We start from the raw sequence: 27343 nt of genomic DNA on the forward strand, positions 1-27343 counted from the left end.
TTCTTGCCATTCCCCTTGTACAGCTAGAGTGCCCTGAAACTTGGGGAGGGAAAGCAGCGGGGGGAGGCTTGTAGCTTCTTGGAGTAGAGGATGAATCAGGCAGGGGGGTCGAGAAGGAAGAGTCAGCAAAATACCTGCCCTTTGCTGGGCTCTTTCATGATTATCTCACCGGATTGTCCCAAATCCATGGGATACAGATGCTCTTACCTCCATTTTACAGATGGGAAGACAGGGTCAGAGAGAGAGAGAGGGAGAGAGACTTGTCTTGACTCAGCCAGTTTCCAGCCCAGATCAGCTGGGCTTCAAAACAGTGCCCCTCCTGGTGCCAGCCCTGGGTACCACTGGGAACAGTTCAAAGGATACAGTGTGTGACCCCCTCCCCTGCTGTCCACCCGAGGAGCCCCTTGTCCAACAGAACATGTTGGCAGTGTCTGGTGGGAAAGAGCCTGTGGCCAGGCTTCTACCTCAGGCACAGTAGACCCCCCCCCCCCCCCCCCGGTGCTGCTGGGGTCTCCTGGCTGGGAGTAGGTGGGGTCATGCAGACGTGGATGGACAGGCTGGAGTAACCTGGGGCCACCTGGAATCTTGCTGTCGGGATGGCCAGGCTGGGCTCTGTGTATCACAGTCTCAGGAGCAAGGGTGACTCTGTAGTCCGGGGATTTGCCCACCACATTCTCAAGCATGTCCACGCGGGTTTTGTTTGCTCTCTGACCCTGTCGGGCAGCTGTCGTCCCCAACTTGGTCCTCCTTACAGTCCTTCAGTCCACCAGGCATGGGCCTTGGAGTCACCCAGACCTGGGCTGCAGTCCGCCCCCAGTGCTGCCGTGTGACCCTAGACGTATCTCTTCATGCTTCGGAGGCTCAGTTTCCTCATCTGGACGTTGACGGTGATGACACCGACTTCACAGCCCTTTGTCCGGGGTCAGAAACCCATCATGTCCCAGCTGGCGGATAGTAGGAGCTCAGTGTCAGGCACTTAGCTAACGAGTCTAGGTGGGCAGATAGATGTGTCAACCAGGCCCACAGGCTGCATCGAGGTCAGGCCTTTTCAGTTTTTTGAAATAGCGTGAACCTTCATAAATTGACATCTTTCACACGAGAATCCAGGCACCTGGCTTGGCTTGAAGGGTCAGCAGCTCCGGCCACACGGGCCCATATTTCTGCATGGCCCCTGTGAGCTGGCTGAGTATAGCTGCCCCATAGTCAGTCACCTGCCCTCCTGCCTGCTGCTGCCCCTGCCCAGGCAGCATTTATGCTCTGCCGGGCCCCGAGGGGACAAATGATTCCGGTCCTGGGTGGGGAGTGGGGAAATGGGCATATGGGGGGCTGTGGGGCTCTCTTCTGTGTGGATTGCTGCCTTCCTGGTGGTGTCCCTACTGGGCTCTGTCAGAGCGCTTCCGGCTTGCATTGTCACTGAGGGGACCTTTAACCCCTACAGCTGTCGCACGGTCTGTGAGTCCCTGTCGTGGTCACTCCTGTCTGTGTCTGCTGTTCCACATCCACAGCTTCACGTGTCGGGACCGAGACCTCTCTGGAGCAGACGGGGCGGCCACACTTCATTCACGTATTCATTCATTCATTCACTCACTGGCTTGTGGCTTCCTCCCTCCCTTCCTTCACCAACAAATGTTCACAGAGCACCAGCTGTGTGCTGGGCACTGTTTCTGGTGAGGGCACGGACACAAAGCCCTGCCTTCAGGGAAACTCCACCCTGGGGGTGGCTTGGGGAGGGGACAATAGACAAAATGAGCATGGACCACGTATCGGGTGTCAGGTGATGGTGTGTGCTGTGAACAGATGGGCGCTTGGACTTGCCTGGGACACCCAGTGTTTTTCCCCAGCTCCCTGCTGCTCTGGAATAACTGCTCCTTCACCCTCTCGCGGGGCACGCGCTGGTGGGGCGCACGCTCGCCAAGTGCATACAGCTGGTGTCACGGACAGTTAGTGCACTTGCCGAATGCGCCCTAGGCCTTCCTCACGTCACCCTGTTTGATCACTACCTGGGAGGCAGGTCCTACAGTTCCCCCCACTTGACAGATGAGCAAACCAGGCTCGGAGCTCTGGACGTGCCCCCAGGGTTGTTCTGTTAGTGTCAGAGCCCGAACTAGAACCCAGCTGTGTGTGACTCCAGTCCTGAAATCCCGTGTTCACCTTAGTTTACGCGGGAGTATTGGTTCCTTGGAGGCTTGTGTCCCTCAGGCAATGAGTCAGGGAAGGCCAGCGGTTGTCTTAGGTAGTAAGACCTGAATGCCCACCCTGCACCACTTTCCTGGCTCTGCCTGTTGTACTTCATCCCCCCCTCCACCGCCCCGACCCCTTTGTTTCAAATCCTGCTTGTCCCTTAAGGACCATCTCAGATGCCACAGTGTTTAACAAATTTAGTTGAAAATGGGGTCTCCTACCAGGCAGGCGTTTCCTATGACCCTACTCCATGTCTCATGGATTTGGGAGGCCAACTCCTGACCCCTCCCTTCTAGTCACTTCCCCCAGGGCAGGGCTATGGCCCTGCCTCATTCCTCTCTATCTGCAGGAACCCTGGTCGCAGCTGGCTTTAGGGAATGGTGGCTGGGCCGACAGATGGTCAGAGGGATCAGAAATGTCTTTGCAGACACACTAGAGCCTGTGTCTCTCCCCAGGGGCTGGAGGTCCAGTTTGCATCTGCCCCGGAGCCTGGTTCCAACCCTGAACTTGGCCTTTCCTGAGTGGTGTGTGAGGAGGGCGGTGGTGATGTTGGTGGCCATCATAATGATGACAGTGGCTCTCGTTTGTCACATTCTGGCTAGGTGCCAGGCACTGTTTGTTAATTTTACACCTCTGATCTCATTTAATCTCCCAAGATTGCTTCAGGGCAGGGATATGTTGCTTCATTTTACAGATGAGCAAATGGAGGCTCCGAGAATGAAGGCCTGTAGTCCTCCCGTAGCGGCCTGCGGACTCAGGCTCAGGGACTCTGATCCTGAAGCCAACGCTGCTGACCTCCAGGCCAGACGGTGCCAGGAGTTAGGAATTCCCGGATTCGAATCCCCTCCATAGCACTCCACAGCTGTGCGCACTTGGGCCAGCACATGAGGATGTGGGACCACCTCCATCTCCTCATCTGGTGATCCCACCCTAGGGATTGTGGCAGAGGGGCCATAGAATGTGCTAGACAGGCTTGGAAGCTCGCCAGTCTTCACTCCTCCCCTTTGCCTTGGCAGAATTGCACCTCTACCCCCAGGAACCCCAAGGTCATCCCCTGTGCTCTAGTTCACATGGGCTCAAGGGGAGCCCGAATTCCTTCCCTTGGCTTTCTGTGAATGTGGCGGGTGGGGCTGGGGGCGGAGGAAGGAGGCACTGCGTTCCAGGGAGGCCTTGTGGGTGTGGGCTGCCCCACTCAATGGCCACATTGTTTGGCCCAGAGCTCAGAGGTGCTGAGGTTCTGGGGCTCCACCTACAGGGACAGGCGGCCCAGAAGCTGGAGGAGACATTTTTGTGTTGACTGTTTTGTTTTTTCATGGCTGCCCCATGGACCTCTTTCCACAGGCCTCTGTTGAGTAACCATCTGTGCTGATGGGGTGTCCCCCTGCCCAGGGCACGGTGCCTCTCAGAGCAGGGAGGCCTGGATGACTGTAGTACCTATCTCCACTTCCCTGGGAAGAAACAGCCCAGAGGGACAAAGGGCTTGCTCGAGGCTATAGGCCTCAGCTCTGTCTTAGAGTCAGACCTGGGTTTGTGTCCTGGTTCTGTCCCTTATGTGCCGAGTGGCTTTGGGGAAGCCCTTTCCCCACCAAACCTCAGTTTCCCCGTCTGTGTACTAGGGATAAGTATTACTGCTCCCAGTAGAGGAGTGCTTAGTACAGTGCTTGTATGCATTAGGTGCTCACTAATGGCAGCCCTCATCTCTACTGTCTTGGGTGGCCGGATGGCGGGGGTGGGGCTGGCTTCTGTCTGGCTTTCTTTGCAGAATCTGGCTGTCAGCAGCGTTAGTCACCCTTTGGCTGTTCTGCCTGATCTTTGGGCATCTTAACGCCACTGCAATGTTTCACTGATATTTATTCATTCATTCACGGATCCCTTGACACATGATCTTTGTATACAACCTAGCACGTGATTCATCTATGATCACGTGCTAGGTTCAGGCTCTGCTAATGGATGATATGAATGGACTTTTATAAGTACAAACTACTATTTATTTAATGACAAAGTGACTTTAGTCACTCCCCTTAAACTCTGAAAGGTCAGTGTTGCACATAACCTTACAGCTGTTAGAAGCTTCATTTTCCAGATGTGGCAGCTGAGGATCAAAGCAGGAAAGGGGTTATGATAGCTCCACGAAGGACAGTGGCGGATCGGGGACTGTGTCCAGACCTCCCGGCTGGACAGATATATGGCTTCGTTAATTTTAGTCCCAGGAATGTTGCCAGTGTTTATTTATTGACTGCCTTTTGTGTACTCGGTGCCCCTGTTGGCTACACGGGAGGCCAGAGAGGTGAGGGGACCCAGGCCCAGAGCAGAGTGTTGATGTCTCCTCTCTGGCATGAGCGTGCCTCAGTTGTCTCTCTGGGACTGCCAGGCTGTGGCAGTACGGGCCAGATCCTGCTGGTTGGCCCTGCTGCCTGTGGGCTGTAAAAGTTAATTTCTAAACCCTGTGGGTGGTCCATGCTTGTTCTTATTGGGGCCGGGACATCCTAGCTCCCTTATCTCTGGGTGAGCAAGCTAACTTGGTATGTGTGAGCTGACCAGTGGGGCCCAGGGAGAGCTGAGCAAGGAGAGAGAGGGGCCCTTTCTCTGACCCACCCAGAGGCTGTGACTCAACGCTTTTCGCGGCTTCCCCCTTGAGGCCTGAAGAAGGAGGGGTGGGGTGGGGTCACCAGGTCTCTTCCACCAGAGAGATGAACAGAGCCGATTGTCACCCAGATAGGGTCCCAGTTCAGGTCCTGGCTGTGCCACTACTTCCTTCATACATTCACGGTCTTGAGATGTGCTGTGTGTCCTCCTTGGCTGGGGAGGGACCAGCTGTGCCATCACAGATGCTTCCATGCACTCAACCGTCCCTTTCCTGCATGGATTGTCATGGCCTCTTGTGCAGCCTCCCTCTCTTTCTCTGTGAATGGAATTAAGCCCAACCAGAAATCTTCTATGGGCTTTTTTCTTATTCTGGTTTTAGTTTGCTTTTATCAAAAAAGAAAAGAAAAAAAACCTTTGGGGCGCCTGGGTGGCTCAGTGGGTTAAGTGTCTGACTTCAGCTCAGGTCATGATCTCACAGTTCGTGAGTTCAAGCCCTGCATGGGGCTCTGTGCCGATAGCTTGGGGCCTGGAGCCTGCTTTGGAGTCTGTGTCTCCTTTCCTCTCTGCCTCTGCCCCGCTCGTGCCCTGTCTGTCTCTCTCTCTCAAAAGTAAATAAACATTTAAAATATTTAAAAAGAAAAAAAAAACCCTTAATCACAGACTAATCTTTCTGAGCCTCAGTTTCCCCATATGTAAAACGGGAATAAAATATCACCAACTGCTAATAACAATTGGTAACATTTATTGAGCATTTACTTACTGTGTGCTAGATAATGTTTTAAGTGCCCGGCATACATTATCTTAGTTAATCCTCACAATAAGCCCCACGAGGTATAGGTATTTTTTAGGATGCCTACCTCGATTAGTGAGTGGAAGATAATCTGTGCAAAGGACTTGGCATAGGGCCTGGCACAGAGTAAGCTCTTGATTCCAATTAAATGTCACGGATGGGGAAACCGAGGCTGACCCCAGGTCACAGACCTGGCAACCGCTCACCTCTCAAGGAGGTTGAGGGTACGGAGTGAGACGTGGGTAAAACAGCTGCGTTCGTGGGGGTTTCTTTGTGTGTGTTACTTAGAAAGGCGGAAATCACCTTGGTATTGATGTTTAGCCCCGAAAGGTGGATCTGGTAGAGAGGAGAGATTTTTAATTCTGGCCCTATCAGTCTTCTGGACTATTGAGTCGATCCTTTGCACCGCTCCAAAGAAGGTTGTACGGTAGCCATTCCCAGGCCGGAAAAGGGAGACGTTACTTCTTTAATTGAGCTGTGCAGGTGCGGGGCTGGGTACACGACCGCCCCCACCCCCTGCCAGGTGGGCTCATCACCCAGACATGTAGATTGGTTTTCTGAATGAAACTCCAGGTGCACGAGGACTGTTTCTCACTGCTATAATCCCAGGGGCTAAAATAGTATAGGTACAGGGTAGGTGCCTGAGAAATCCGTGGATGAATGAATCAACGAATGAATGAGTGACTGGAGAGGTGACCTGGCCTGCCAAGATCACGTAACAAGGCTGTGACCCCTGTGCCGTGCTGTGACAGCTGCTTAATCTAAACTGATGGGGAGGTAAACACAGGTTTCCAGTTTCCTTTGGCCTCCAGCCAGAGAAGAAGCCGGCAGCTATGGGCTGTCCCCCATCCGGCACCCCCAGCTGTGTGTATGGGCTGGCGTCTCCAGGGAAACAAAGCTCGAGAGTGCTGAGGAGGGAGACCAGTTGTGGTGAGGGCACTCTGACGAGAGGGCCTGGAAAAAGCAAGCGCCTCCCTTAGCAGAATGTGCGACTTGTGTCCAGGCTCAGGCAGCCCTGCCTTCTTTTTTTTTTTTTTTTTTAATTTTTTTTTTTTTAATATTTATTTACTTTTGAGACAGAGAGAGACAGAGCATGAAGCGGGGAGGGTCAGAGAGACAGGGAGTCACAGAATCTGAGACAGGCTCCAGGCTCCGAGCTGTCAGCACAGAGCCCGACACGGGGCTCGAACTCATGGACTGCGAGATCATGACCTGAGCCGAAGTCGGATGCTTAACCGACTGAGCCACCCAGGCGCCCCAACCCCGCCTTCTTAATGCAGGGCAGCTGCTGCGAGCAGCCCGGCTCCCATGGCCAGGGTTCAGATCCCACCTCTGCCAGCTGTGGGTTCCAGGGTAGGGCGGGAGGGGAATGCCTACCTTACAGGTTGAGGTGAAACCTTAAAATAAAGGTACTCAGGTACCAAGGAGCTGCCTGGGGGGGCTCAGTCAGCTGAGCATCTGGCTTCGGCTCGGGTCATGATCTCACGGTTTGTGAGTTTGAGCCCCGCGTCAGACTGGCTGACGTCAGTGCAGAGCCCGCTTCGGATCCTCTGTCTCCCCGTCTCTTCCCCTCCCCTGCTTGTGTTCTCTCTCTCAAAAATAAATAAACGTTAAAAAAAAAAAAAAAAAAAAAGAGAAAGATATTCAGGTACCAGTAGGGAATTTGTCTGATGCGTTGTAGGCCCTCCCCACTGGTTGGGGAAGTTGAGCCCAGGGAATGGAATAGGAGCTCTTTAGTCAAGCACCTGGGTCATGTCCTGGCCTCACCTCTTATTAGTTGGGGACCTTGACAAGTTACTGAATCTCTCTATGCTTCAGTTTTCTCATCTGGAATCGGGGATGACGGACAAGCCCCTGAGCACCAAATCTGGCCTGCCCCCCGTGTTCGTAGATGAAGGTTTGTGGGCACACAGCTGTGCCCATTTGTTCAGGTACCATCTCTGGCTGCTTTCTGGCTACAAGAGTGATTTGCATGCGACAGACACCTTATGGCTGCAGACCTGAAAGCATTTACTATCTGGCCCTTCGCAGAACAAGTTTGGCAGCCCTTGATCTATAGAATGGGAATACAGAACCGTGTGAGGATTAAATGAGAGACTGTGAATAAAGGGCCAGAGAGGGCCTGGGACGGGGCTTGGCACACGGTGTCAACAGCCTTCTGTTCCGGAGAGCGCTTGGGTCGCATTTTGAGAGCCGTGCAGTGTATTGCTCCGGGAGCCCGCCCTCCCCTGCTCCGTACCCCACCCCTCCAGTGCTCCCTCCCCCTAGTCCCTTGTAACCACCAATCTCTGTTTCTATGGATTTGCCTGCTCTGGATGTTTTATGTAAATGGAATCCTATCATACGTGGCCTTTTGCCATCTGACTTCTTTCACTCGGTATGAAGTTTTCAAGGTGCATCCACACTGCAGGATGGTGTCAGTGCCTCATTCCTTTTCATGACCTTCCACTGGATAAAGCTAATGCCACATTTTGTTTCTGCATTCATTAGCTGATAGACATTTATTTCCGCTTTTTGCCTATTGTGAATCATGCTTCTGTGAACATTTGTATACAAGCTTTGGTGTGGATTTGTGTGTTTTTTTTTTTTAATTTTTTTTTTTTTAACGTTTTATTTATTTTTAAGACAGGGAGAGACAGAGCATGAACAGGGGAGGGTCAGAGAGAGGGAGACACAGAATCCGAAACAGGCTCCAGGCTCTGAGCTGTCAGCACAGAGCCCGACGCGGGGCTCGAACTCACAGACCGCGAGATCATGACCTGAGCCGAAGTCGGCCGCTTAACCGACTGAGCCACCCAGGCGCCCCATGTGTGTTTTTTTTTTTAATTGGGGCAAAACACACATAAACAACATCGGCCATTTTAATCGTTTTTAAGTACACAGGCCATTGGCATCAAGTACTTCCTCAGTGTTGTGCAACCGTCACCACCATCATGTTCAGAAATTGTTCATCTTCCCGAACTGAAACTGGGTCCCGTTAAGCACTAACTTCCCGTTCTCCTCCCCCCACCACCCACTGACAATCCTCTTAATACTTTCTGTTTCTATGAATTTGACTACTAGAGGTACCTTACATAAGAGAGCTCATATTTGTGCTATTGCGGCTGGCATTTCACTTAGCATATTGTCTTTGAGGTTCACCCGTGCCGTAACTTGTGTTAGACTTTGCTTTTTTGGAATTTTTATAATTTTATTTTATTTATTTATTTTTTTTAATGTTTATTTATTTTTGAAGCAGAGAAAGACAGAGAGAGCATGAACGGGGGAGGGTCAGAGAGAGGGAGACACAGAATCTGAAACAGGCTCCAGGCTCTGAGCGGTCAGCACAGAGCCCGACGCGGGGCTCGAACTTACAGACCGCGAGATCATGACCTGAGCCGAAGTCGGCGGCTTAACCGACTGAGCCACCCAGGCGCCCCTATAATTTTATTTTTAACATCTATTTGTTTTTGCGAGAGATTGCACAAGCAGGGGAGGGGCAGGGAGAGAGGGAGACAGAGCAAACGAAATGAGCTCTGCGCTGACAGCAGAGACCCTGATGCAGGGCTTAAACTTGTGAACTGTGAGATCGTGACCGGAGCTGAAGTTGGACGCTTAACCGACCGAGTCTCCCAGGCACCTTGAGTGAATTTTTTTTAAGTCTATTTATTTGTTTTGAGAGAGATCGACAGAGCACAAGCTGGGGAAGGGTGGAGAGAGAGAATCCCAAGCAGGCTCTGTGCTTGAACTCACAAACGGTGAGTTTTATATACCACATATGTAAGAGTTTATTTTTGGGCTGCCTTTCCACTGATGTATATGTCAGCCTTTCTTCAGTACCAAAGTGTTTTGATTACTCTAGCTTTGTAGCAAGTTTTTTAAAATTATTATTTATTTTTGAGAGAGACAGAGTGTGAGCAGGGGAGGGGCAGGGAGAGAGGGAGACACAGAATCTGTAGCAGCTCCAGGCTCTGAGCTGTCAGCACAGAGCTTGACGCGGGGCTCGAACTCATGAACCGCGAGATCATGACTTGAGCTGAAGTCGGAAGCCCAACCAACTGAGCCACCCAGGCACCCCTGTAGCAAGTTTTAAATTAAGAAGTGTGAGATTTCCAACTTTCTTCTTTTTTAAGAACGGTTGTCTTGGCTATTTGGGGTCCTTTGATATTCCATATGAATTTCACAATGGATTTTTTAATTTTTGTAAAAGATGCCATCAGGATTTGATAGGGACTCTGTAGATGGGGTAACATTGACATCTTAACAATATGGAGTCTTTCCATCCATGAACATGGGATGTCTTTCTATTTACTTGTCCGTCTTTAACTTCTTTTAGCAATGTTTTATACTTTTCAGGGTACAGATATTTTGCCTTCTTGGGTTTTTTTTTTTTTTTTCTTCCTAGGTATTCCTGAGTTATTTTCTTCTTTTTGATGCTATTGTAAATGGAATTGTTTCCTTAATTTCCTTTTGGATTATTCATTGTCAGAGTATAGAATCTCAACTGATTTTTGTGTGTTGCTTTATGTCCTGCAACTTTGCTAAAAATTGTTTACTGGTTGTAACAGTTTTCTGGGTGTTTATAATCTTTAGGGTTTTCTACATGTTGGGTCATGTCATCTGCAGAGATAATTTTACCCCTCCTTTGCAATTTGCTGGCCTCTTATTTTTCTTACTTAATTATGCTGGCTAGGACTTCCAGTATTGTGTCGAATAGGAGTGAAGAAAGTGGGCATCCTTGTCTTGTTCCTAATCCTAGACAAGAAGCTTTCAGTCTTTCACTTTGAGTATAAAGCCCACTATGGGTTTTCATATATGGCCTTTGATATGTTGAGGTGGTTTTATCCTATTCCTAGTTTGTTGGTGGTTTTCCTGGGAAAGAGTGTTGAATTTTGTTAGATGTTTTTTCCTGCATCAATTGAAGTGATGGTGTTTTTTTCCCTCCTTCATTCCATTAATGTGGTCAATTCCATTGACTGATCTTTGTATGTTAAACCATCCTTGCTTCCAGAAGTAAATCCCACTGGGCCATGGTGTATAATCCTCTTAGTATGTTGCTGAATTTGATTTGCTAGTATTTTGTTGAGGATTTTTGCATCAGTATTCATCAGGGATATTGATCTGTAGTTTTATTTTCTTGCAGTGTTTGCCTGGCTTTGATATTAGGGTCATGCCGACCTCATAGGATGAGTTAGGTAGTGTCCGTTAAGATTTTCCATTTTTTCATGATTCAATCTAGGTAGGTTGTCTGCTTCCAGGAATTTGTCTAGGTTTTCCAGTTTGTTGGCATATACGTGTTCATGGTACTCTCTTATGATCTTTGTTATTTCTGTAAAATCAGTAGTAATGTCCCCACTCTGATTTCTCGTATTAGTAATTTGAGTCCTCTTTTTTTTCTTAGTCAATCTGGCTAATGGACATATGTTTTTAATCAGTGCACATGTGGCGATACACACACACACACACACACACACACACACCCCTTGGAGTGGAATTGCTGGATCATATGGTAATGCTATGTTTAACATTTTGAGGAATTGCCACACTGTTTTCTAAAGTGCCTGCGAAATTTTACATTCCCACCATCATTGTACGAGGGTTTCAGTTTGTCAGTATCCTTGCCAACACTGATTATTGTGCATCTTTTTGATTCTAGGCATCCTAGCCTCTATGAAGTGGTATTTTATTGTAGTTTTGACTGACATTTCCCTAAAGACCAATGACGGTCAGCACCTTTTCATATGTGTATTTGGCCATATGTTTCCCTTTTTGGGGAGAAACATTTATTCAAATCCTTTGTCCATCTTTTTAAGTTTATTTATTTATTTTGAGAGAGACAGAGAGAGAGAGAGAGAGAGAGAGATTGTGAGTGTGCATGTGTGAGTGGTGGGGTCGGGGAGAGAGAGAATCCCAAGCAGGCCCCACACTGTCAGCACAGAGCCCAACACAAGGCTGGATCCCATGATCTCTGGGATCATGACCTGAGCCGAGATCAAGGAGTTGGACGCTCAACCCACTGAGCCACCCAGGCGCCCCCTTTGTCCATTTTTAAATTGGGTTATTTGTCCTTTAAAATTTTTTTTAAGTTTATTTATTTTGAGAGCTAGAGAGAGTGAGGGAGGGACGGAAAGAGAGAGAATCCCAAGCAGGCTCTGCACTGCCCTCGCAGAACCCGACGCAGGGTTTGAGCCCCAAACCGTGAGATCATGACCAGAGCTGAAGTCAGACGCTTAACTGACAGAGCCACCCAGGTGCCCCATATTTGTCCTTTTATTGTTGAGTTGTAAGAGTTCTTTATATAATCTGAACACTAGTCTTTTATCAAAATATATGATTCTCACGGTTTTCCCCATTCTGTGGGTGTCTTTTCACTTTCCTGATCATGCCCTTGGATGTGCAAAAGCTTTTATTGTTGATGAAGTCCATTGTGTTTGGTTTTTGTTGCTTGTGATTTTGGTGTCATTTCCAAACACCCCATCTTGACTAATCCCTGTCTCCTTGACTTGCGTTCAAAGGTCCTCAAAGCATGGCACCATAAAGAGGAGAAAAGAAATCATAATTCTTCCAGTTTGCTCCTAAGATTTCTCTACTACCATCTTGCACTATGTGTTTGCTAGAGGGAGGAGAGGTGTGGCCCCAAGGTCCAGGCCTCTTGCTCTTTTGCAAATTCCTGTAGAGCAGTGGTTCTCAGAGGATGGCCAGGGGACTGGGGGCAGCAACCCTCAGGCATTTGTTGGAAATGCAGCTTCTTGGACCCACCCCAGCCCTACTGAATCAGAAACTCTGGGTTAGGGCCCAGTGACCTTGTTTCTAATAACCTCTCCAGGTGATTCTGTTGCACGCTAAAGTTTAAAGACTACTGGCATAGTGTTTCTAGCTGGTAGCACCTAGAGATTACTGGGGAAATCTTATTTGCCCCATGAGATGGCATCCTTGTCCTCCTCTCTCACTGTTCTAATTCATCCTCATCATCTCTTGCCAAATGTGAGATCAGATGCTTTTGGTAACAAGTAACAGAGAATCTCAAACTAGCCTAAACAACAAAAGAAATTAATGCATATTTTATTTGAAAAGTCTGGAGGAAGGTCAGGTATGAGGGGGATTTTGAGCAGGACTTAGATTCTCTTTGCCCTCCTCTTTGTAATAGGTTTGTCTTCACATTGGCTTCCCTCATGGTTGCAAGATGGCTGCCTGCAACCATCAGGGCTTTGTGTTTCTTTATGGCTCCAGAGGAGATATCATGGCTTCCCACACCATCAAGCAGAGCTCAGGGCTTGGTTGTGATTAGACCAGCCCTGAATCAGCCCTCAGGGCAAGAGGCAGAGAATTTCCCTGATTGGCTTAGGCCTCCTCTCCCCACTGGGGATGAGATGAGTCCCACCCAGTTTTCGTGGCTGCTTCACAAAGGGGAAGGAAAGAATGCTCTGTGTGCAGGGGGAAGACATCCATGATGCCCTGGGCACTGGGACCCATAAAATGGCCTTTTTACTATTTGCGCCAGCCAAATCCACTGTTCCTCTGCTTTCCTACCCTTTAGAGATACCATATCCAGAGGGATCCTCTAAAGCAGAAACTGTCTATAACACCCCTTATTGAAACCCTCTGGTGCCTTTCTCCAGACATACATACACAGCTCTCAGGGTAACGTTCATACTTGGAGATGTTTGAATTCTAGTTCCAGTTGGCCTTTGTGGCCCGCTCTCTTCCCACCCTTTTGAACCCCTTGGAACATTCCTCCCTTCTCCCCTTCCTACTCTTCCTTGCTGTTCTGCCTCTGCAGTTGCTGTATTTTACCTGGAATGTCTTTGTCCTTCTTCATTTGGTAAAATTGCCCTTCAAAACCCAGCTCTTCTCTGGGAAGCCCTCCATAGTTACAGGCTTCTAGGTAACACAGTCACCATGTGCCTGTACTGGCCTCTGCCTTGGGGCAGGGATGTGTCTGGTTCCTCCTGGTTCCCTGGTCCCCAGGCTGGTTATAGAGTAGGAGCTCAGATAGTGTTTGTTGACTAAATACTACATTTATGGCCCTGCTGCGCCTAGCAATGTGGAGCCCTTGGTAGAGTTGTGGATGGATTAAACTGATCACAAACCTCACTTCTCCTGGTCCTGAGAAATCCTAGAGCCACAAGTGGCTTGCTGCTCTCAAGGGAGTGTGAAGGATGAGCCTCTGATGGGTTCAAGTTGTTGGTCCTTGGTACTTAGAGCTGGATTTGGGGCTTGGTAAGGGCTTAGAGGCCTTCAGTTCTGCTCCATGGAATCCTTGATCCTAAGGAGCCTTCTTTCATCCCAGGACACCGTGGACACAGACAGGCCTGCTTTAATTGTGGACAGCCACAGATAACTTCCTCCTCCTTCAGAGGAATCGATGCATCTACAGCCAGGGGTTATTTTAGGCCTGTTCTTCCCATTAAAAACAAAGTATTTCTAATATTTTTATACATATTTGTTGAATAAAATTTGGAAAACATTTAAGTATAGACCACCTGTAATCCTTCCCTGAGCATTGATGTATGTACCTCCATTCTATCTTCTAAGCATGCATATTTCGTAACTTCGAAAGGTATTAAGATGATTATTTTATTTTTGCTCTGTTATTTTTATTAATTGAGATTATTTTGTTAACTAAACCCCACGCATTTCAGTAGAAGTCCCCTACAGCCCTGCCAGTGACAAGGTGAAAGGTAGAACATTAAGACACATGGAATGGAACCTAGTAAGAACTATCATGAAAGGGGCTTTTTTTCTTTCCCCCATCCCATCAGGGCACTAAGATATGAAATTTTTATTTATTTATTAAAACAATTTTTTTTAAATGTTTATTTATTTTTGAGACAGAGAGAGGCCGAGCTTGAACAGGGGAGGGGCAGAGAGAGAGGGAGACAGAATCCGAAGCAGGCTCCAGGCTCTGAGCTGTCGGCACAGAGCCCAATGTGGGGCTCAAACCCATGAACTGTGAGATCATGACTTGAGCCAAAGTCAGACGCTTAACCAACTGAGCGACCCAGGCTCCCTAAGATGTGAAATTTTTAAAACCAATCGGGGGTAAAAACACTTTCAAAAAAAAAAGAAAAAGGAAGAAAAACCAAACCCTATTTTGCCACATGTGAGGGTATAGTCAGGTGGTATTTACACAAAGGTTAATGGAATATCATTCTAACACATGTGTGATTAATACCAAGGAGCGTTGTTTCTTCAGACTTCTGCAGGATGATTATCTTTTAAAAACATTTCATTGGGGTCCATATACAAATTGTGGAATGTTGCGGGTTTAATCTCGGTATAGAACAAAAAAGTTGGTACATTTTTTTTCCCGGGAATAGAACCAAAGCTAAGCTCAGAACTTTCCAGCAGCTAGAGCAATCAATCAATCAATCAGTACATTTTAAAAAATTACAAAAGGGAAGTGCATGGGGTCACGGAGCTCTTGAATTGCAGAAGAGGAAGCAAACGGATCGGCGGAATGGTCAAGCTTTCCTAGTGCCACGATCTGGAGAGGATGGGGGGGGTCTTGTGTAAGGGGATTGTGTAAGGGACAAGTTCACTGACAGATGCAGGAACTGCCTGGGTTTGGCCACTTCTCATACTGACTGTTGATAATAACAGAGGGTGTGCTGATAGACTTAGTTCTAGGAAGGCACAGATTTGTAGGGAGCCTGAATAAGGTGGTGTAAGTGTGATACTTGCTGGTGGGTTTTGTTTGCCAGAGGTTCAAGGAGAGCGTGTTAATCGGTGTGGCTTTGCTACTGGGCTTTCATGTTGAGAATCTCCTTTAACTGCCTTGACTTTGGAGGTGGAGGTGATTAGTGCCATTTTATAGATGAAATTGAGGCTCGGGGAGATGAAGTGACTTACTCAAGGTCACATAGCCAGTTAAGCTGCACCATCAGTACCGGAACTCAAGTTCACCACCTTTCAGCTGCACCCTTAGAGAAGGGGGCAGTGCCTGAGCCTGTCCTGCATGCACTGTGTGGGAGGCTGGGCCTGTTGTTTTGTTTCGTTTAAAATTTTTTTTTTAACGTTTACTTATTTTTGAGACAGAGAGAGACAGAGCATGAACGGGGGAGGGTCAGAGAGAGAGGGAGACACGGAATCTGAAACAGGCTCCAGGCTCTGAGCTGTCAGCACAGAGCCCCACGCGGGGCTCGAACTCACGGACCGAGAGATCATGACCTGAGCCGAAGTCAGCCGCCTAACTGGCTGAGCCATGGGCCTGTTGTTTTGTAAACACCACCTCATCCAATCCTTAGGGTAGCTCTGCGTGATCCTTAGTATTACCCGAGCCACACAGATAGTAAGGGGTGCAGAGGCAGAGCGGCAGCTCCTAACCTGGGTTTGGTGGGGGGACTTCAGGGTGTGCAAAAATTCAGTAGAATTGCATGCCCCTGTTCCTGTGTGCATTTTTCTGAATGAGAGGAGAGGATACCTTTCATGGAGTCTCAAGAGAAAAAATCCCAGACCTTTGAGCTCAAGGAAGGAGCCACAGTAACAGTTCATACTGACTGAGCCCCAGCCCGGTGCCTGCCACCCGGCAAGGCCTGGTGACCTGTCATTCCTGCGGAGGTCGGGTGAGCAGCAACCGGGCTGCTCAGAGAGTAAGCGGTTTTGCACGATGACAAGGTTTGCTTCTCGTGGCTGGGCTTTTCCTAGCAGTTAGTAGGGTTTTTTGTCCTTCTGTGGAGCTGAGAATTATTAAAAGCCAGAACGATCTGCTGCTGTGCAAGAGGTCAGTGCCTGTGTCCAGGCCACCTTTGTTCCCTGGCCCCAGGGAACAAGTCTGGTTGGGGAGCGGTTGGTGAAATGAGGCAGTGAATGAAGGAACGAGTGGAAGAAAGAAGTACCTCTTTCTCACTGTTCTGGGTTGCAAGTCATTAATTCATCTCTGATGGCTGTTATTCAGGGTCCCTGTAGTGTTGGAAGTCCTGGGGCAGTGCGGGCCAAGCACCATCAGAGGGACCCTAGGGGCCTCAGGGGCCATGTCCTTCCTCCCTGGCGGGAGGTGGTGTGCAAGCTGGTGGTGTTCCCTTACAAGGCTCTCTCCCCCAGCACGGAGCCTCCCACAGCATGGAGCAGGCCTGTTCCCTGCTCAGGGCCAAGCTAGGAGGGCCAGCACTGTCTTGCTACCCCCAGCATCTGGGACCTCTGGCCCCCTGCCTGCTCTGGTTTCTTGCATCCAGGTGTGGCTTGTCCCCCGAAAATATAGCCCAGTGGGGGGGGCCCAGTTAAGTGCAGTGGCATCAACAAGCCCCATCTTCCAGCTGAGAAAATGTTGAAGTGACCTGCCCACGGCTGCAGCTAGTGAACGGCGGGCCTGGGACCTGGGTCCAGCCACGGATCACCGCATCCTTACATTTACATGGCCAGGAAGCCTCTGGAAGGTCTGCCACAAGCTGGAGACTCATGGAAACAGTGCGGCCACTCCTCGCTCCTCTGACTGGAAAGCTGCTCTGGCCCAGAGGATTATGGCGGAGGTTTTCTTTCCCCTCGGGGTGGGGGGGGGGGGGGATGACTGGCCCCAGGGCACGGCGCCTGCCTTTGCCCAGCTAGGTTGGAGGGACTTTACCACACGCTGGGCCAGGAGCTGGAAGCGGTGAGGAGGTTCCGGGAATGGCTGCTCGAGTTTGTGACGCTTCCCCCTTCCCCACCTACCTGTATCTGTAATTTCAGAGAAAAACAGCATCTTTGCATATGTGATAGGAGCCCAGTGTGGGTGAGAAAGAACAAAGATGGGAGGGCTAGAGAGGGAGGGCCTGGGTCAGCATCAGTCTCGTTGTCCTTCTCCAGCCCCTGCGCTGAGCTGGGAGCCAGCCCTCGAAGGCCTGGGTCTGGTTGTTCTCCTGGGCCCTGTCCCTGCTGGGTGTGTGATGAACAAATGAATGCATGCACACAAGAATGACCTGGGGCGTTAGAAAACCTTTCTGGTGCAGGACCTGCCACTTAAGAATCTGTGGCCTCGCTCAGTCCCATCCCCTTCCTGGGCCTGGGTTTCTGCACCTGGGCTGGTCTTCAAGGCCCTGATGTTCTGATGTTGCAAGCCAGCGAGGGCCCTGGCCTCTGAGAGATGGAGAGAGGCGCGAGATAGGTGCCAGGATTCCGTGAGGACTTGGCTGGCTTGTATGTGGGCGATGGTGTCCTTTGAGCTTCCTGGCTGTGGGGCCTAGGAAGTAGAGCAGCTGGCAGGTGGGGACAAGGGAGGAGGGCAGGCTGGAGGAGAAGGGAGGGTGCAGGCGGGGGGCAAAAGGCCATTGGCTACCGTTGTGGGTTTCTGTGGCCACTTTTTTTCCCCCCCCTGAAAAATGAACTGGCCAGGGACCCCTCTGGGTTTCAGAGACTCCTGTGAGGGTTGGGGTCAGATCAGAGGGGGTGGTGCAGACTGGACAGGCCCCGGGGCAGGATGAGGAGAGGCCAGGGAGCGGGGGCAGTGGGTGCCGGCTGATCCTGCTGGGGCCGGGTCCCGAGGTGCTCCCCATCCCGTGGGCTGTGCACCCCTGCTCGCTCTTACTTTGCCTTGTGTTTTCTGCAGATCATGATCGAGTTCTGTCCTGGGGGAGCTGTGGATGCCATCATGCTGGGTGAGTGTCCCTTGACCCGGTGCAGTGGTGCTGGGGTGGGCTTGAGGGCTCTAGTCCAGGACTGGTGTTCCGCACTCCCCTGCCCCAGCAGTTCATGTGGTCTGTTTGAGTACTTTTATGCTCTGTCCCCTTTTGGGAATGGGGTTGGGTTCTTGGAGGGAATGCAGGGTGCTCATTAGAAAGCCAACACTTCCTATTCAAAAAGCCATGTGTCCTTGAGCTGGTCACTCATCCCCTCCAGCCTTGTTGGCCGTAAGATGGGTGAGGCCTTCTTTGCCTCACCCCACAGCACCCTGAGGAGGTGAAAATGAGACCCCTAAGGGAGATCCTTTGAAGAGTGGGAATTCTGGGGCACCTGGGTGGCTCAGTCTGGTAAGCCTCCGACTTCGGCTCAGGTCATGATCTCGCGGTTCGTGGGTTCGAGTCCCACATCGGGCTCTTTGCTGACAGCTCGGAGCCTGAAGCCTGCTGCGGATTCTGTGTCTCCCTCTCTCTCTGCCCCTCCCCCGCTTGTGCGCGCGCGCTCTCTCTCTCGCTCGCTCTCTCTCTCTCTCTCTCTCTCTCTCAAAGATAAATAAACATTAAAAAAATATTTACAGAGGGGCACCTGGGTAGCTCAGTCCGTTGCACATCTGACTTCCTGACCAGATTGACACTTAGAGGGTTAAGGAGCTGTCCCAGAGTCCCACAGCAGGGCTGAGACAGGAGCCTGGCTCTTGCTGGCTTGGTGGGCAGTGAGTGAGGAGAGGCTGAGGGTCTGGGGCCCCAGAGCATTGATAGGCAGGCCTAGGATTTTGCGGTGGCTCAGGAGAGGGGAGGTTTTCAGTACAATGTAGCACTATTCAGCCACTCTCTTACTATGAGGAAGGTATTTCCCCCCTGAGTTTATCTCAGGAATGTTGAATTTGTGGCGGCCCTTTCTGGAAATACAGAAATGCTGGCCTTCCTTGCAGAGCCCCTTACCACACTCCCAGAGTTGTCAGATGGGTAAATGATGGATGTGAGTATGTATGATGCGGACTTCGGGTGTTCCTTCTCTCAGCAGAGACTGCCTTTGAAGATTTTCATCATTCTGGGTAGAATTTAACAAAATAAAAATGGTGGTCTTGTAGGAGTTGAGACTCTCTAGGTTATAAGGCGATCAGAGGACTCTTTAAATTGGTTTAGGGGGAAAAAAAGGTGGGAGATATGGGAGGGAGAATTTATTGGCACAAATAACTAAAAAGTTCAAGGGTGGCCAGCTTCAGGCACAGCTTGATCTAGGAGTTTTTGTTTTGTTTTGTTTTGTTTTGTTTTGTTTTGTTTTCAAGTTCTCATAAAAACGTGGTTTCCTACTCCAACTCTTGGCCCCACTTTATTCTGTGTTGGTCCCATTCTCATACTGGCTTTCTGTTTATGGTGACAAGGTGGCTGTAGGAGCTCCAGCAATCATATCTGTATTCCGAACAGCAAGATAGAAGAAGGGAGGATAGGACAACTCCACAAACACACTTTCCACTTTTTTAAGGAGACATTACAGAAGCCCCATATGATACTTCCATTTACATCTCATTGGCCAGAACATAATAGCACACAGCTAGCTAGAAGGGAGGCTGGGAAATGTGGTTTTCTAACTGGTGGCCATGTGTTCAGATACTCACAAAGAAGGGGGGGAATGGGAGCCATCTACCAGCTCCTGCTACTCCAGGTATGCAGCTTAGCTCATGTGGGGGGAGAATGTCAGAGATGGAAAAGACATTTACACATACCTTGCACTTACTGGGTCCTTGACCTCATTCATAGCTGGGGCAGGACCCCAGGCGGTGGCTTGGCCTGCAGGCAGACTCACTCTCTGGCTGCTCTCTCAGTTCTCCTGCTCCAGACCCAGGTGGTTTTCTTCTTGGTGGTGGCAGCAGTTAAAGGAGCATGGCCATTGCCATCGGCATCCCAAGTGGGTTTTGTTTTTGTTTTTGTTTTTGAGAGAGTGAGCAGGGGAGGGGCAGAAGGAGAGGGAAAGAGAGAATCTTTTTTTGTTTGTTTTTAATGTTTGTTTATTTTTGAGAGAGAGTGAGACCTGCGAGTTGGGGAGGGGCAGAGAGAGAGGGAGATACTGAATCCAAAGTAGGCTCCAGGCTCTGAGCTGTCAGCACAGAGCTGAACGTGGGACTCAAACTCATGAACCGTGAGATCGTGACCTGAGTCGAAGTTGGATGCTCAATGACTGAGCCACCCAGGCGCCCCTAATGTTTGTTTATTTTTGAGAGAGACAGGGAGAATTAGAGACAGCATGTGTGTGGGAGGGGCAGAGAGAGAGGGAGGGAGAGAATCCCAAGCAGGCTTTGCGTTAATAGCAGAGAACCCAACGTGGTGCTCAAACCCGTGAATTGTGAGATCATGACCTAAGCCAAAGTCAGATGCTGAACCGGCTGAGTCACCCAGGCGCCTCACCATCAGCATTCTAGAAATTAGGGTGAGAGAAGAGAAGGTGGGATGGGGAGAGCTGACCAGGTAAGAACTGGTTGCAGCTGTGTGACGAGGGGTGGGCTCTCCCACAGACGCTGACCCTGCTTAGAGGCACTTTCTGTCCTCGGCATCTCCCCATCGCCCTGCAGAGTTGCATAGAGTGACGAGCCTGGACTTGGGGTCCAAGGGACCTGAGGTCTGTTTCTAGGTTCCTCTGTGGGGTAGCTGTGGGGTGCTGGGCTGGCCCCTTTGCGAGATGGGGGGAATATGCAGAGCGTGTCACTGTATTGCCAGGCTGGTTACTTAACACCCAGTGTTTGCTCTGATCCAGTTGGCCTTGCCTTGCCGGCTCTTCAACGTTTGGCTCTCAGCCCTCCTGCGGAGGAGAGGGGGTGGAGTGGGACTAGCTGTGGTTTCAAACAGACGTAGGACTCATCTGCAGTGTTGAAGATTTTTTTAAACTGAAGAAAATATTCATGTATTGCTGTGCAATCAAAAATTAATCTCAAGAATTTATCATACTGTATGATTCCAATTATATGACGTTCTAAAAAAGGCAAGACTGGGGACAGAAATCAAACTAATGATTTCTCCAGCTCATGGGCTGGAGACGTGGGGCTGAAATGTTGATCACACACGGGTTCGGGGGAGTGATCGAAACATTCTGCATCGAATTCGTGGTGGTGGTCACGTGACTATATACGTTTGCCAAAACTCATAGAATTGTACACCTAAACAAAAATGAATTTTACTGTTGATAAATTTTATCTACATAAGGCATATCTACCTGGTTGGGTCATTGTGAAGATTAACTGAAAGAATGCATCCAAGTCCCTAACACTGGGCCTCATATGTTGGTAAAACCTCAGAAAATGATGACCGTGAGATCTCTACCATCATCAACATCATCATCATCATCATCATCATCATCATCATCATCATCATCACTTTGCTTATTCTGATTTCATTTATGTAAATAAATCAGGCACAAGAGGTCACAGTTTGACCTTTAAGAAAATATAATCCAGATAATCCAGCATAATCTCAGGACCAGCCTAACAGTAATCGCCTTTTATTGGCCGTCCTTTGTGCTGAGAAGTGAACGTGCTTTGTCGCTGGGGCCCTGCCTACGTCCATTCCCATCATCCCATTTTACAGATTGGGAGATGAAGGCACAGACGGATGGAGCGCCTTTGAGAAACCACATAGCTAGCAAGGGGCAGCACCTGGGTTCAGGCTCAGTCTGTGTGGTCCTGGTGTTCCCCCAGGCTCTAACCTTGTCCGTGGATGGCAAGACATGGGAGTTAAGGCTGAGGCCACAGGGAGGGATAGTGGTTGTGGATCCCAGAGAAGGACCCCTGGTCTGGGGCCAGGCTTCCCAGGGCATTGCTGCTGGCTCTGGCATGTGTTTTTGTTTTTGTTTTTGTTTTTGTTTTTGTTTTTGTTTTTAACCAAGCCTGTGGGATCTGTCCTTCAGGATTTCTGGCCAGGCGCGGCCAGGGAAAACAGATGGGAGAGGACTGCCCTGATTGGAGGGAGGCCTGGGAGCAGTGCCCTGGCCGGCCAGCCCTGGAACCTGCAGCCGGAGGACCCAGCAGGCAGGGCGGTGGGAGCTCCCTGCAGCACAGGTGGCCTGGTGGCAACAAGAACTAAATAATTCCGCTAGCCAGTGGGGCAGTGAGCACAGGACGTTGACCTTGAATCTTCTCACGCCCTTCCCCCCCTACACCCACTCAGTCCCACTTTCTGTCGTTCCCACCTCCCTGACCCGTTGAGTCGAGAATGCTTCCTCTTCGAAGCCTTGGCCGCCTTCTTGTCCTCCTGCACCACCACGATGGCCTGCCGCCGAGCTCCCTGCAAGCTCCTCACTCACCCCACGAGGGAGACTTTTTTAAATGCAAAAATCAGACGGTCTCTGCCTTGCTTAGAGCCTCTCCTGGACTGCCCATTGCATTTCGAATAAAGTGCAACCCTCATAGATGGCCTGCAAGGTCCTGCAAAATCAGGCCCTTCTGACCTCTGACCTTGATTTGCTTTCCCCTCATCCTTCCCCTTTAGTCAACAAGGGCCCTTTGCATGTGCTCTGCTCCCTGTGTGGAATGCCCTTCTTAGTGCTCCCCACCTGCTCAGAGAAGGGTCCTGCCATCTCTAAAAAGCAGACACAAGGTTGTACATTGTGTGTGTGTGTGTGTGTGTGTGTGTGTGTGTGTGTGTGTGTCTCTCTCCCTGACTCGCGCACAAGAGGCTCTTGATGACGGCCTTCCCACTAGCCCTTCACCTTCCAGCACCTTCGCTCCTCCAACACCACCACCAGCCAGCGGACGTTTCTTTAACGCCAGCTCGTGTCAGCCTCCAGGCCTCTGCTTCTGCTGCTTCCTTGACCTGGAATGCCCTGGCCTCGCCTTTTCGCCTCTCAAACACCTGTTCTTCATACAAGACACAGCTTGAATGTGTCCCCTTTCTCCTGGGGAGCCTCCTAATTCCCAGGCAGAAGGGGTTGCTGCCCATCCTGTCCACCCCCAACCCTCATCCAAATCCCACTCTGTTCCAAGCATTGCTCACCGTTTCCACGTGCCTCTCCGTGTCCCTGCACCAGGCACGGAGCCTGACATGGTGTAAGTGTCACTGACTGTCTGCTTGCAGAATGGATCTTTGCCTCTTGATATGAACCTGAGTTCTAAAGCCAGACTGGCTGGCTTGAATCTAAGATCGGTGAATTTCTTCCTGTGTGACCGTGAGCAAGTATGTTGACCTTTCTGAGCCTTGGCTTCTTCCTCTGTAAAATGAGGTAATAATTGTGCCTGCTCCATAGTGTTACTCTGAGGACAAAACAGGTAACATGTGGAGTGTTTAGAAATGAACTCGGTACGTGGTCAAGTGCTCAGTAATGGTGGGGGCTTTTGTATTTCTTGTACCTGGCATGAACTTGACATTCAGCTGCCTGTAGTGGGCACTGCATTGACAGTGGTTCCCCTGTCTGTTTCCAGAGCTGGACAGAGGCCTCACCGAGCCCCAGATTCAGGTGGTTTGCCGCCAGATGCTGGAAGCCCTCAACTTTCTGCACGGCAAGAGGATCATCCACCGGGATCTGAAAGCTGGCAATGTGCTGATGACCCTCGAGGGAGACATCAGGCTGGGTACGGGGTGTCTGTGGGTGAGGACAGGAAGGCAGAGCCCCACGGGGCCCGCCTGGGGGTTGTCAGCCTGGCCTCTGTGGGCAGGAGGGAGTGCGTGTGGGATCTTCACTCCCACGGCGGCCCGAGATGTCGCTGGTCTTTCCGCCACCTGCCCCGGGCCACAGGATGGTTCCCATTGGCTCGGTCTCACCCACTGGTTCTTAACTGAGGGTGATTTTTGTCGCCCAGGAACATTTGGCTGTCACAACTAGGGACAAGGGAGACCCCTGGCATCTGGGGCTCACCATCCTCCAGCGCCCAGGACGGCCCCTCACCAGGGATCTGCCCATGAGGCTGGTGGTGTCCTGTGGGAGGCGCTGGTCTGACCCTTTTGCTCCTGCTTCTAATCTAGAGAATTTGAGTGAGAGTGGCGGACAGAGGGACGAGTCCGCCTCCGTTCGCAGGTAGAAAATAGGACGTCAGGCGTATGTGTCGAAACAAACCTTTTTTTGTTTTCGTCTCTTCTCTCCTTGGGTTTTCTTTTTTTTTTTTTGTTTTCAGATTGTGGTAAAATGCATGTGACATAAAATTGATCACCTTAACTTTGAAGTGTAGTTTTTAAGTGTCCAGGTCAATGGCATGAAGTACGTTCACGTTGTCATGCAGCCATCACGACCATCTGTCTCCAGGAACTTTCCGTCATCCCAGACTGAAACACAGTCCCCATTAAACACTAACCCCCACCTCCAGGCCCTGGTCACCTCCATTCTACATTTTGTCTACGATTTTGACTGTTCTAGGGACCTCCTATAAGTGTAATCATTTGTGCTTTCATTTCTGGCTTGTTTCACTCAGCATAATGTCTTTGAGGTTCATCCGTGTTGTAGCAGGTGTGAGAATTTCTTTGTGTTTTTAATACCTTTTTTTTTTTTTAACCAAAATAACACAGGCACACCTCATCTGCTACCACCACCTCTTTCCCCATCCATTTCCACCAATGACACTGAACTCTTGTCCTATTTACTCCTGCATTGATCAATAATATGCTTATAATGCTATTTCCTTTTTTAAAAAATGTTTGTTTATTTATTTTGAGAGAGAGAGTGTAAACACGAGAGGGAAGGGGCAGAGGGGGAGAGAGAGAATCCCAGGCAGGCTCCGTGCTGCTGGCACAGAGCCTGATGTGGGGCTCAATCTCACCACCGTGAGCTCACCACCCGGGTCGAAATCCAGTCCGACGCACTTAATCGATTGAGCCACCCAGGCGCCTCTGTAATGCTGTTTCTTAACTAATGGCTTTTATTGTTTGATGGAAAATCATACATGTTTATTATCCAAAACTTACACAGTACAGGAACGTTGGGAGGGGAGAGCCTGGAAGTCCCTCCAATCTCATTCTCCAGAAGTTGGCACTGGTTGTCCTCCCAGATCACATGTGCATACGTCTCTGCCAGTGGAAGGGTGTCCGGACAGAGAGATGTTTTGTCTGTCAGTGACAGAGAGACAGTTTGACTTCATTCCGCTCTTTTCTAGTAACACCTTCCTGGTGGCTAAATCACTCATTCGTCCGCACCTCTCCCCCTCCCTCGACCGTGTCCTTCCAGCATAGGAACGTCACTATTGTACTTTCTCTAGTGGTAACCTGCGTAGCTGTAAGGAACAATTTGCATCATGGCCACAAGAAACTGCACCAGCGTTGAGTCCCTGTGATGGAGAACACAGGGATCATCATGAGGGTTGGAACAGAAATGGTGCAGTGCAATCATCTAGTACGTCTTCTGCCACAGGAGAGCAGCTCCCAGCATCCTTGCTTTGAGGGCTCTGAAGCTCAGAGGGTGGGGACCTGCCCTGGGTCAGAGAGCTGGTAAGGACAGAGCCAGGGCCGACCCCAGGGCCCGCTGGCTTGCTTCCCAGGGCTCGCCCACATCACCGCACTCCTCTCCATGAGTGCTTCGATCCTTAGGGTGGGGCTGGGCCTTACAAAATGGATGCAGTTCTAGTGGGTTCTCAGACTTAGTGCATTTTAGTCCTCTGGAGGGCTCCCAACACTCAGATTGCTGGGTGTTAACGCCAGCGTTTCTGTCTTGGGTGGGGCCCAAGAACTTTCCTTCCTTCCTTCCTTCCTTCCTTCCTTCCTTCCTTCCTTCCTTCCTTCCACCCTCCCTCCCTCCCTCCCTCCCTCCCTCCCTCCCTCCCTCCTTCCCTCTTTCTTTCTTTCTTTCTTTCTTTCTTTCTTTCTTTCTTTCTTTCTTTCCTTCCTTCCTTCCTTCCTTCCTTCCTTCCTTCCTTCCTTCCTTCCTTCCTTCCTTCTATTCCTTCCTCCCTCCCTCCCTCCTTCCCTCCTTTTTCCTCCCTCCCTCTTTCTTTCTTTCTTTCTTTCTTTCTTTCTTTCTTTCTTTCTTTCTTTCTTTCTTTCTTTCTTTCTTTCTTCTTTCTTTCTTTCTTTCTTTCTTTCTTTTCCTTCCTCCCTCCCTCCCTCCTTCCCTCCTTCCTTCCTTCCTTTTTTAAAGTTTACTCATTTATTTTGAGAGAGAGCACAAATGGGAGAGGAGCAGAGAGAAGGAGAGAGAGAATCCCAAGCAGGCTCCACACGGTGAGCAAAGAGCCTGACGCAGAGCTCAAACCCACAAACCGTGAGATCCTGACCTGAGCCGAAATCACGAGTCGGAAGTTTAGCCAACTGAGTTTCTCAGGGGCCCCAGAACTTGCATTTCTAATAAGCTCCCACGTGCAGCAGTACTGATGGGACCACTGTGACAACCACCACTTTTGACCCTCGCTATCCAAAGTATGGTTGGTGGTAGCAGCAGCCTGACCTGGCAGCTTGTTAGAAATGCTCTGTTGTCCAGAGGGTAGGGTTGGTTCTGTCTTGAAACCAGCAGTATGAAAAAGTTTCTCAGACCAGGCGTGAGCAGGGAGGGTCACACCCTGTGCTATGTCCTGGTACCTTCCGGGGGTCAGCTCACATCCCTGTGGCTCTTCTTCCTCCATATTCCTTCTTTTACCTGGAATGGTTAAGAGCATGCACTCTAGTCGGAGAGTCCTGAGTTCAAATCCTAAGTCTGCCTCTAGGTCTGTGACCTTGGTAAAGCCACCTAACCTCGCTGCTTTTCCATTTCTGCATCTGTAAAATGCGAATGATAATAAAACATCTGTTGGAAGGTTGTGATACCAGTTACAAGCAGGTGTATGTGTAACAAGCTCTCTGTAAAGGCCAGCTGTCATTACTGTTGTTTCCTTAAGTGTCTGCTGTGTGCCAGGCCCTGTGCTGGGCTCTGGGAACTGGAAGGGAGTGAGATTCTGGTCTCCTTCCTGCTCCTGCAGAGTTCCCAGGCAGTGGGGAGACACTTGAGAGCATCAGGGCTGGAGTGGGGAGTTTATGGTGGTGGGGGGCTCGGTTCTTCCACCTGAGCCTGGAGGTGTGGGTTTAGAAGAGGCTTTGGTAGGAGGGTAGTTTGAGCTGAGTTGTGAAAGGCGGGTAGGTATTTGCCAGGTAAACCAGGTTGGGCAGGGCAAGCCAGGAAGAAGGAGCCTAGCAGGCAGGGGCATGGAAGTAAAGAGCAGCAGAATATTTTGGGGGGACTGATAATAAAAATGATACACATTGGGGCACCTGGTTGGCTCAATCAGTTAAGCATCTGACTTCGGCTCGGGTCATGATCTCATGGTTCGTGAGTTCG

At 50.0% G+C, this 27343-nt stretch overlaps 1 protein-coding gene across 1 annotated transcript in view; it reads left to right on the forward strand.

Moving 5' to 3' along the window:
• STK10 (serine/threonine kinase 10) overlaps positions 1–27343 on the forward strand; it is a 114983-nt gene that overhangs the window by 33639 nt on the left and 54001 nt on the right. Inside the window, exons 3-4 of the mRNA XM_027034391.2 lie at positions 18057–18105; positions 23535–23684. Of these exons, the coding sequence (XP_026890192.2) occupies positions 18057–18105; positions 23535–23684 (199 nt within the window). The remainder of the gene's footprint in view (positions 1–18056; positions 18106–23534; positions 23685–27343) is intronic.

This window comes from Acinonyx jubatus, chromosome A1, assembly GCF_027475565.1.
Source record: "Acinonyx jubatus isolate Ajub_Pintada_27869175 chromosome A1, VMU_Ajub_asm_v1.0, whole genome shotgun sequence".
Taxonomy (NCBI): Eukaryota; Metazoa; Chordata; class Mammalia; order Carnivora; family Felidae; genus Acinonyx; species Acinonyx jubatus.